Source organism: Nyctereutes procyonoides, unplaced genomic scaffold (assembly GCF_905146905.1).
Source record: "Nyctereutes procyonoides isolate TBG_1078 unplaced genomic scaffold, NYPRO_anot_genome, whole genome shotgun sequence".
NCBI lineage: Eukaryota > Metazoa > Chordata > Mammalia > Carnivora > Canidae > Nyctereutes > Nyctereutes procyonoides.
The window spans coordinates 2,002,367-2,014,368 of NW_026575025.1; the positions used below are offsets into that span (position 1 = coordinate 2,002,367).

Consider the following 12,002-nt stretch of genomic DNA (forward strand, 5'->3'; position numbering starts at 1 on the left):
TCTAGTAATTTTCAAATGGAATACTCAATTTAAAACCTAAGGACTACAGAGAAGACAACAAAAATATTTTAAAGACTTTGAAAAATAAACATGGTAAGATTGCTAGATTACTGCTAAGAACATTAAAGAAAGACTTGATAACTATTTTCAGGTAGTAGATTGTTTCACCGTAACTAGTTAAGTCTCTGATCCTTAGTCCTCTATTAGTATAGTCAGCTATACTAATTTCTCCTCATAATCAGCACCATACAGGTAAGCCAAAGGCTAAAACCAGTAGCTCATCACTAAAATGAAAAAAGAGTCTTGGGTGATTTGGGAACTCCTGGCTTTCCACAGTCTGCTCTCACATTTCCTTACTCATCCTCTATACCACCACTAGGGCCCATCTGACAAACTGAGCACAGCTCACATCCTGTCCCCCCCACTTCTATGCATTGTCATCTGTTGCAACAGATGTCAGGTGTCACCTGAAATGATCATTCTCCCTTACTTCTACCAGCTGAAATTCTCTCTGCCTCAAGATCTAGCTTGAATGCCACTTTCTCCAGGAAGCCTGTCTGGTTTCTCCCACCCAGAACAAACTTTCCCTCTCTGTATTCTCCCAGTACTTTTCTCCTGATACTGCTATATAGTTTTCCACTCCTGCTTTTTATTATAACTATGCATATGCCAAACTGTGTCCCCCAATAGGTAAGAAACATCTGTAGGAGAGGACTTTTGTATATAGTTCTTCCTTGGGCCTCACACAATGTTTGCATTAAAATGGCACTCATTAGGGATGCCTGGGTGGCTCAGAGGTTGAGTGTCTGCCTTTGGCTCAGGGATCCTGGTATCCTAGGATCGAGTCCCACATCAGGCTCCTTGCATAGAGCCTGCTTCTCCTCCCACTGCCTATGTCTCTGCCTCTTTCTCTCTCATGAATAAATAATAACATCTTAAAAAAAATATATATATATAATGGCACACAGTAAATATATATTGAGGTGAACTGCTCCAAGAAAATAGTCAAATAACCACCGATGGGTTCTTTATATCCACAGACAACTAATCAAAAACAAATTGAATTAGCAGACTGTTAGACAAGTTGTTTTTTTTTTAAGATTTTATTTATTTATTCATGAGAGACAGAGAGAGGCAGAGACATAGGCAGAGGGAGAAGCAGGCTCCATGCAGGAACCCAACGTGGGACTCGATCCACAGACCCGGGATCACACCGAGCCATAGGCAGATAGATGCTCGACTCCTGAGCCACCCAGGCATCCCTGTTAGACAAGTTTTAATTTAATTCTGAAATATAGAAGACTGTGGAATCCTCCCAGGACAGCCTGTTTTTTAAACCCTTAAGCTTCTTCTTCAGCTTTGAGATGTAGATCAGTACAGCCTCAAAATCTATTCCACAGAAACTATGACTGTGCACGGACAAAAGGACAAGGGACCTGGTAGCTTTAAAAAGGTGAGGTTCACAAAGGAGGAGGGACAGACCATCATAGTAAAGCTATAGCATCAACAACCCAACCAACCATCTGACCAAAATTAACCACAGAATACCCATATTCCATGCCAGTCAGACAAAGTGACTGTATGCAAAGTAGCAGTATGCAAAGTAACAAGGCTAATGAGTGAACTGAGAAGGTGAATGCTGTCGTTTACCTGTACAATATGACATATTCATGCCCCTGTTTTCTGGAGAGTCTATAAGCTGGTGTCACCCTAGTTATGGCAAGGAGGGACTTCAGCAGCAGCGACAGTCTGTTGTACACCGTGTAGGACACTTTAATCTCTTTATCACACCTGAGGAGCACACAGACACTATCAGCATTCGCCTACTCAACTCACATAAAACCAAGAACAGAAATGCAACGGATATAGAGGTGTTAGTTATGCTCTGTCTAGTGACTGAGAGTCCTCTGTTAGCCTTATTCATAAATTCTGATAGAATGTAACCTGCTTTTCAGTCCATATAACACCTTTCACAGAGTATTACAGTCAACAGAGATGATTGCAAATTAAGTGTGGGAACTGTATTAAGATTAAATTTATCATGAAAACATGTTCTGAACTAAAAGCGTAATCTGAGTTCTTTGTCAGTTTAACAGATTATTGAGGAAAGCTAAAGTTTCACTTTTCTGTGCACTAGATTCAGGCAGATAGACAAAAGGCACATCCTATTTTTTTTTTTTAGATTTGAAACAGTTTTCTAAGAAATAAAGCTACACACTTAAAAACAGTAATTCAACACTGCAATTATATTACTGAAGGTGCAAACAGTTTCAATATACTATCTTGGGAGCTGTCTACCTCTAAACATTTAATAGGAAATCTGGAGAAAAGCATTTGGTACTAAAATTTTAGACTATAATCTGGCAATTACTTTCTATTTGGGAAAGAAAAATAATGCCCACACCCTACAGACTTATTAATATATTTCTTTTGATGTGTTGCTATTTCCTTTATTTTCCTACATGCTGTTCTTGAAAACTGAAGCTTAAGGCAGGAAGTAAGCTAATCTGTCTTGAAGGAAGAAAATGGAGAAGAAAAATAACATGCATTTCCAATCCATGACCAACACAGAGTGTAAAAAGGAGTAGTGAGGGGAAATCGTATTGGATGTCTGCCACACAGAAAACAGACAACACAGAGCAGTCATGTTACAAGAGCTCGCAAGGGATTTAATCAGAGAACTATCTGTACTCTGGGAAAACAACAAATCGTTTTCAGTCTTTTCTCTGCTCCTTTCCCTGTGGTGTCTAAGTCTCGCTGGATTGACCCTCCTGCTGAAGGTCATCTCTGTGACTGGGCTGGAAGCCAAGCATGAAGCAAACTGTAGCAAAGACCTATTGGCTTTGTCAAGTGGAAGAACACCCTCCATGACTGATAACAAAGCCCTGCTTTTCACATGATGTCATCTGCTTTATCCTCAGCTACAAAAACCACAGACCCTAAGACAGAGCACTTACTTTTCATTCATTTCGAGACACCAAATTTCTAGTTCCATAGAATCTCCCTGTAGATGGGACAATTGAAAGATATTTCAGTTTTATTTTTTAATTACTTTTTAAATTATAAAGCACTATGCAATCACTATAAAATATTGCAAAAGATAAAGGGAAAAAAATCAATTTATAATCCAATCAGCCACTTAAATAATGTCAGGGGCGCCTGGCTGGTTCAGTCAAAAGAGCATACAGCTCTGGATCTCAGGGTAATGAGTTCAAGCTCCACATTGGGTGTAGACATTACTTAAAAAAACTTAAAAAAATATCAAATGTGAGATTATAGTATATATGTTATTTTTACATTTTCATTAATAAAAACATGAAATTTTCCTTATAATTAAAAATTCTACACCATTTTTAATGGTTGCATGTTATTCCATATGACCGTCATTTTATCCAATCAGTCTCCCCATACATGGACATATAGGTCATTTTTAATTTTTCACTACTACAAACAACATTGTAATAAATAGCCTTGAGATTAAAACTTCATCCTTGCCCTAAATTAAGACAAATTTCCAGAATTAGCATTGTTAAAGAGTATTCATGCTTCTAAGACTTTTGCCATGTATATTCAAATTGTTCTTCAGAAAGGCCAATACTTCTGATGATGGAGAGAGCCTTTCCTTCCAATCTTATAGGGGATATTTTTAGGTGACACCCACTATTAAGGAATACCTTAACAAGTTCTTCACTTAAAAATCTTTTTAGCTGTGTAATGTCTTTAGCCAAACTGTTCAGTCTTTCTCCAGTACTCTGAACAGACTTAGTCTAGTGAGCGGGGAAGAAAAACAGGTAACTGAAGCCAGAATCCCTCAACCCTATAACACTCCTGTGTGCCACTTATTAAAAAGGACAGTCATACTTTTGAACATAAGTAACCTTATTACCAATCAACTGGAAATAGGCTATTCTTTTAGGTTCGGGATTAGTCTTGGGTTAGTTTGTGGAATAGAGAACTTACTTGTTCCAGATCAAATTTAAATATATATCCTTAATATATAGCATTTTCATCATACTGTCATTTTTAAATCACATCATAAAATTTTAATTCCCCCTGCTTCCCAAAATCAAGGGAGGATGAATAGTAGGAAGTATCCAAGACAAGTTGATGTAGTTTGTCTAGGACAAGTGGAACATTTTATACTCAGATTTCACCTGGGAAAGAAATGAGTTCTAGGGATTCCTTTAGGACTCCCTATGGATCACTAAGGAAAATAATTCATAGTATAAATTGGCAATTCAATAAAGAAGAATAGGAAATTTTGTTTTCTGGGGTGCTAAGGTTTCCATGGAAGTACTGACATCATTCATTCAACAAAATTCATTGACAGCACACAATGGGCTATTCCAGACACTGCGCTAGGCAGAAGAGATGATTATTTATTTATATCCTGCCTCATTTGAAAACAAATTTGAAGAACCACAAATAAATAAATAAGATGTGACATAATTGCTGACCTCAAGAATAAAAGTGTAAAAAACAAACAGGAACATGTAATGATTTCCTACTATAAGTCATGTTAGGTATTTTACAAATTAGGGTTAAATGAGAAAATATAATAACCCTTCAAGACTATGAAGTGTCATGTTAGTTTGATGCTGGTTATGGGGTTGGGGAGAGTTAAGTAATTTGGCCAAAGTCACTCAGCTGGAATCTGAACTTGGGTCTGTGTAGCTCCAAAATCCAACTGCCTTTTATTATACCATGCAGCTTCATAATCTTGTCATGGAAACAGATTAATAAACATGCAAGTAACAGTATCTGCCTTGATCTTGATGTGAAATAAGGCAAGTAAAGATATATCTAAAAAAAAATCACAATACATCAATTATACTTTAGAAACAAAGGAAACAAAGTACATGGTTAAGTCTAAGGAAAGTAGTCACCTCTCCCACTAGAAAGAGGGGGCGAATTTTCAAGAGCACATTAGTCCTGAAGGATGAATAGAAACATTTCATATATAGTTGACACATAAGAAGGATAAAGAGCCTATTCCAAGTATTTGAGAGAATAAGTACAAAAAGCATGACTTCCTCAGAGAATGATAAATTCAGAAAGGGAAGAGGCAGGAATGAGGCTGAGTTGGAAATGAAGTATGAAGAGCCTTGAGTATCAAATGAAGACACCAACCTGGCCATAACCTTACCTCAGATGTCTTGAGAGAGATCTCCACACACATCGATCTCCCGACTGCAGGCAACTGCCCGGCCAGTGCCTTTTTTGCTTCATGTGTAACCTCTGGGATGTCTTTGATTGCTAAATTGAACTAAAAAACAAATGGCACTTTGCGTCAAATACTCACAAGGAACATTATGGAAACATAAAACAGTAAGATGGTTATGTTGGGTAATATAGGCATTGCTTTGGGTAGATTAAGGACACTCATTCATTTCTCCCTTGCCCAGAAGAGATATCCTGCATCAGAGCCCCAAAACTCAGGTTGAAAGAGCTAATGACTTATTTCAAAGATAAGTTAACAAGGTATTTTTGTCCTCTAAAGACAAAGTTTTTCACCTACTGCAGAAGAAAGATGAGAACTAAATAAACCTAGGACTAACATTTGATGAAGAACATACTTTCCAAGTGAATGGATCAAATGGAATTAGATATTTCAATGTTATGGTTTAGTAATACTATAAATAGTATTCTTTACTACTGCACTATGATTCCTTATGACAAACACGCCTTAACAAAAAACATAAATTTTACCCAATCTGAACCCGTTGGGGATGAAGACGAACGAGTACAAATCTTCTCGCCAAGTCGAGCCTGGACAATCACTTGGACAGTCTAAAAAAAGTAAACAAACAAAAAAATCAAAGATGAGTCTTAAATTGATTTGACTTGCAATCAGAGTTAACACTCTGAATGCAGGGTTAAAAAGACGCCAATGACCATAACTAAACTTTTGGAAAGGCTAATAAGATTTTAAAATTCAAGAACATAGTAAAAAAATTACACAAAAATAATACTGTAAATATTTCTGAGGGCATAATGTCAACCAGTTGGAGGAATTTTAGTTCAAGGCTTGGGATCTGTAATAATCTCACATGGCAGAAGGAAATTTGCACATGGCGGCTCTGACTTTCATAAAGAAACAAGTCCAACCGTAGGTTTAAATATTCACTGGCGTACACTTATGTAATCATAGTAGATTTAAACCAAGGATTCCACAATTATTCATATCATTTGGCCCATATGGCAAAAGTCTCCCAACTAATTTTACAACCAGAATCTACTGCATAGATTGTTTTTTACATGGCAATCGTGAGAAGAAGGAATGATAGAGGTGGAAATGATTTTTAGATTTAGGAAAATATAACTCTTAAAGCATTCAAAATTCAGTTTTAATTCCACATTTACCCAGAAGGGAACAATAAATGGAAGTCAGACATTTCAGAGTTAGCTGAAGCTTTGGGAAAGATGCCCAAAATGCTGTCCATTCCAGGCCACAGTCTTTGTTCCCACCCCGAGGGAACATACTGTGCCAATAACCTGGCATAATAGTTTGACATTTCTGCAAACAGCCTTGCAAAAAGAAAATTTTTTTTGAAAAAGTAGCTGTGGAAAATTGGAAGCTACTTTTTAGTTACACCCCCAGTACCGCCCCCAAACTTCACAGTTTGGTTTACAACAGACAGAAGTATCCCTTAAAATGGGCAAGCTGCAAGCTGTTATTCTGTATTTCCAAAAAGAGAGAAGCACAGAAGTTATTTCTAACAGTTCTGAGCTCAAGAGAATAGATATATTACCTTGAGGGCAAAAAATTTAATAAACTTGTCCAGGTCCTTTCTGTCCTGGGAATTGAGATCAGTTTCCATTGCCTATAGGAATCTAAAATAGAAAAAAAAAAGTGTTGAAAAATGTGACTAATATCTTTTAAAATTCAAAGAATACAGAGATGGTATTGTCTAGCTGCGCAAACAGTCATGTGGGAGGGAAAAAATTTCCCCCTAAGATACCAAAGTGAAAAATATTAAGATACTGTCTTTTGAGGAAAATAAATTCCACACAAAGAACTAAAATCTAAGGACCTAAACAAGGACAAGGACCTATAAGGACAAGCCATTGTACCTGCATCTGAAACTTTAAGCTTTTAATATATCTATTTTAAAAAGTTCTACTACCCACCATACTGAGGACTAAGTTTTAAGAAGATAAAAACTTTGTTAAAACATAAAATGAGGGGCACCTGAGTAGCTCAGCTGGTTAAGCGTCTGACTCTTGATTTCAGCTCAGGTCATGATCTCAGAGTGGTGAGGCTGAGCCCTGTGTCAGGCTCCACACAAAACCCCCAAAACCAAACAAAAAATGAGATCATTTGTACTCCTTCAAAAGGGCACTAAACCAATTTAACTTTTGGGGGTTTATGGACCCCTTTTGAGAGTCTGATGACAAGCCCTTTCTCTAGAAAACTGCACATATATAGAAAAGTCTGGATATAACTTCAGGGAGTTCATGGATTTTATGGGGCACACAATAGATCCCTCAGGTTGAGATGGTTTGAGATAGGGCTGGTATGAGGAAGAAAGCATTTAGGGAGAGAAGAAATGAACAAAGAGTATCAGCAATAGAGAGCAAAATGGATTTGGAACTATTAGGTATTCCAGTTTTCCAAAGGACTGTGTATGGATAGGGAAATAGTATGGCTGGTTGGGGCCACAGCATGAGAATCTTAAATGCAATGCAAGCCTCATCTGTACCTAATACAACAGATACGAGAGCTCCTTTAAGACTTTTGAGGAAAAGAATTAGTACAGAGAACTAGCATCATCTGAATGGTGCTTTAGAAAGATAGCTTTGCTGGCATACTGTAGAATAGTTTTCAGTAGGAAAAGCAGAGAGACCAGTTAAATCCTTGGCAATAAATGCAGGCTTGTGGTCAAGGCTAAAACTCTAGTACAGACACAGTTTGGAAATAGCACGGATGGGAGATATTTTAAAGGAAGAGCTGACGGGATTTAAGGATTGACTACAAAAAGTTTAACATGGTTTCAGTTAACAATAAACAGGGAAGCCAGAGGCAGAGCTAGTTTTAAGTAAAGGGATAAACAAAAGAAGAGTTGAAACAGGAAATTTTTAAAATTGAGACATATACCATACACAAAAATAAATTCAAACGGATGAGAGACCTAAATGTGAAACAGGAAACCACCAAGATCCTAGATAACACAGGCAGCAAGCTCTTTGACATCAGACATAGCAACTTATTACCAGAGAACATCTCCCAAGGCAAGGGAAACAAAAGCAAAAATGAACTACTGGGACTTCATCAAGATAAAAAGCTTCTCCACAACAAAGGAAACAACCAAAACTAAAAGGCAACCTAGGGGATCCCTGGGTGGTGCAGTGGTTTGGCGCCTGCCTTTGGCCCAGGGCGTGATCCTGGAGACCCGGGATCGAATCCCACATCGGGCTCCCGGTGCATGGAGCCTGCTTCTCCCTCTGCCTGTGTCTCTGCCTCTCTCTCTTTGTGACTATCATAAATAAAAAAAAATAAAAAAAAAATAAAAGGCAACCTATGGAATGCGAAAAGATATTTGCAAATGACATATGATAAAAAGGTTAATATCCAAAATCTATAAAGAACTTATAAAACTCAACACCCAAAAAACAAATAATCCAGTTAAGAAATGGGCAGAAGACACAGACATTTTTCCAAAGACATACAGATAGCCAACAGACACATGAAGACACTCAACTTTAGTCATCATTAGGAAAATACAAACCAAAACTACCATGACGTATTACCTCACACTTATCAGAATGGCTAAAGTCAACAACACAAAAAACAACAGGTGTTGGTGAGAATGTGGAGAAGGCGGAAACTTCAACGCTGTTGGTAGGAATGCAAAATGGTACAGCCACTCTGGAACACACTATGGAGGTTGTTCAAAAAGTAAAAAATAGATCTACCCTACGATCCAGCAATTTAACTAGTAGGTATTTACCCAAAGATACAAAAATACTGATTCAAAGGGGTCAATGTTTATAGCAGCACTATCAACAATAGCCAAATTATGGAAAGAACCCAAATGTCCATCAACTGGTAAATGTGAAAAGAAGTTGTGGGCGGTGTACATAAAAGATATACAAAAAATATACCATATATATATATATATATATATATACACACACACACAATGGAATATTACTCAGCCATCAAAAAGAATGAAACCTTGCCATTTCCAATGATGTGGATGGAGCCAGAATGTATTATGCTAAGTAAAATAAGTCATAGAAAGACAAATAGCATATGACTTTACTCATGCAGAATTTAAGAAATGAAACAGATGAACATAGGGGGGAAAAAGACAAAGGCAAACCTAAAACAGACTCTAAACTATACAGAACAAACTGAGGGTTGCTGGAGGAGAAGTGCGTAGAGGATGGGCTAAATGGGTGATGAGTTTAAGGGAGGGTACTTGTGATGAGCACTGGGTGTTATATATACATGATGAATCACTAAATTCTACTCCTGAAGCTAATATTACACTATATGTTAACTGGAATTTAAATAAAAACTTGAAAGTACAAAAAAATTAAAAATAAAAAATTAAAATGTGTAACTTACATGTAGTGAAATGCACAAATCTTGGATGTACAGCTCAAGAAATATCTTGTTTTCATTTCTATATCAACAGATAATTTTGTATGTATACATCCATATAACCACAATTCAGATCAAGTAACCATTATTCTGACCTCTATCATCATAGATAAGTCTTATCTATCTTGACAAATCATTCCATTTATTTAAATGGAATCAAACAATATTAGCTCTTTTGTGGGTAGTTTCTCCCTTATTCAAGATGCCTACGAAATTCATTTATAATGCTGCATGTAGCACTTTATTCTTTTTTCATTGCAATGTAGCACTCCACTTTATGAATATGCCACAAACTATAAATTAACTGTAAATGATAAACATTTGAGTTGTTTCCTGTTTTTAACTATTATATTTTTACACAAGTCTTTTGGTGGATATAAACACTCATTCCTGTCAGATGTACACCCAGAAGTGTTAATGCTGGGTCACAAGGTACACATATTTAATTTTCTTAAGACATGTACAGTCTTCCAGAATCTCTACCAATGTACACTACCATCAGCAGTGTATGAGAGTTCCAGTTGCTCCACAGCTCTACCACTACTTGATACTACTAATCCTTTAATTTTAGCCATCCTGGTAGGGGTGTGGTAGCATCTCATTTAATCTGTATTAAACAATGTTTAAATTAGTGATTAAATGATCAGTGAATCTCCCCTACTAGCACCTTTTCATATGTTTACTAGCTATTTGGAAATTCTCTTTAATGAAATACTAGTTCAAGCCTTTTGCCCATTTAAAAAATTAGGTTATCTTTTTTTACTGAATTGTAGAAGTTTCTAAAATATATATAGTGGATATAAGTAACTTTGTTGGATATGCACTATAAATATCTCCTCCCAGTTGTGTCTTGCCTTTCATATGGCATCTGTTTCTTTTCATGAGAGTCTGAATACACTAAAAGATAAAGGCCAGACTACATATATAAAAATGGAGCTCTGACCCCTAACCTGCAGGAAGCAGCCCAGGAAGGAGGCCAAACTAATATCTCTACTCTCTAGCCTAAGAAGCCAACCTACTATCTCTACTGTAGCCAGTCAAGAAAGTCAGCCTATCTCTAGACTAACTAGTCCAGGATGCCAAACAAAAACCCCTATAAAAACTGACCTCAAACAGTCAAGATTTGATTAATAACTGACAGTCTCCCTAATTTTTGTCCTTGCTTCCAACTTTGCAGCCAAAGAAAACCAAATATGTATCCATAAACAACCACATGGGATGCCCTCACTTGTAGTTAGGCTGCCTACAGCTTTCCCATGCCAATAACCCCAAATCAGGACATATCTGAAGCTTTCTCTTTCTTCCACTATAAAGCTTCCCACTGTTCTACCTGCTTTTGAGTCTTTGCTAATGCAAGTGATGGCAGCTAACTCTCCTGCTATGACAAGCTCTGATTAAATGGCCTTCACCCATTCCCATTTTGTGATGTTTATTTCCACATTAAAAACAGTCTTACTGAGGTATTACTGAGGTATCAACAATATATGGGAAGTGTAAGACATGGTAAGTTTTTTCTTTTTTTACGATTGTATGTATGTATGTATGTATGTGAGAGAGAGAAAGAAACAATGAGTCAGGTGGAGGAGCAGAGGGAGAGGGACAAGCAGACTCCCAAGCTGGGTGCAGAGTCTGATACTCATAACCCTGGGATCACAACCTGAGCCAAAATCAAGAGTCAGATGCTAAACTGACTAAGCCATCCAGTCACTCCAAGATGCAGTAAGTTTTGACATAGTTTTTTTTTTTTTTCAATTTCACCTGTTTTCTTTTTTTTTTATTTTTAATTGGAGTTCAATTTGCCAACATATAGCATAACACCCAGTGCTCATCCCATCAAGTACCCCCCTCAGTGCCCATCACCCAGTCACCCCCACCCCCCACCCACCTCCCCTTCCACCACCCTTTGTTCGTTTCCCAGAGTTAGGAGTCTCTCATGTTCTGTAAAACCATTACCACAAAATAGTGAACATACCTCCATTGAATTTCCTCATATTCCTTTGTAATCCCTCCTTCTAGCACCTCCTCAATGCCCCATCCCTGTGTAACTGCTACTATGCTTTCTATCACTACAGATTCCTAACTGCATTGTCTATAGAGTTTTATATAAATTAAATCATACAGTATGTACTCTTTGGCTTCTTTTGCTTAGTATAATTATCTTGAGATTCATCCATGTTGTGCTCTATGTTCATAGTTCATTTCTTTCCATTGTTAAGTATTATCCTCTTAAGGAGTGTTTTGACTAACAGAGGTTCTTAATTTTACTAAGTCCAATTTCTCAACTTTTTTTTTTTTTTAGCATTTCTTTGTGCTCTGTTGAAAAATTTTTTGCTGATCTCAAAGTCATGAAGATCTTCCACATTTTCTTCTAAAAATGTTATTGTTTACCTTT

General features: G+C 37.0%; 1 protein-coding gene across 11 annotated transcripts in view; it reads right to left on the reverse strand.

Annotated features, from left to right (window-relative positions):
* Positions 1-12,002, reverse strand: part of ATG13 (autophagy related 13) — a 52,039-nt gene that overhangs the window by 19,259 nt on the left and 20,778 nt on the right. For all 11 annotated transcript variants that reach the window (XM_055312477.1, XM_055312468.1, XM_055312435.1 and 8 more), the window contains 5 exons: positions 6,753-6,834; positions 5,710-5,790; positions 5,147-5,266; positions 2,958-3,004; positions 1,651-1,791 (listed from right to left, as the gene is read on the reverse strand). In XM_055312477.1, the coding sequence (XP_055168452.1) occupies positions 1,651-1,791; positions 2,958-3,004; positions 5,147-5,266; positions 5,710-5,790; positions 6,753-6,821 (458 nt within the window). In that variant the 5' untranslated portion in view covers positions 6,822-6,834. The remainder of the gene's footprint in view (positions 1-1,650; positions 1,792-2,957; positions 3,005-5,146; positions 5,267-5,709; positions 5,791-6,752; positions 6,835-12,002) is intronic.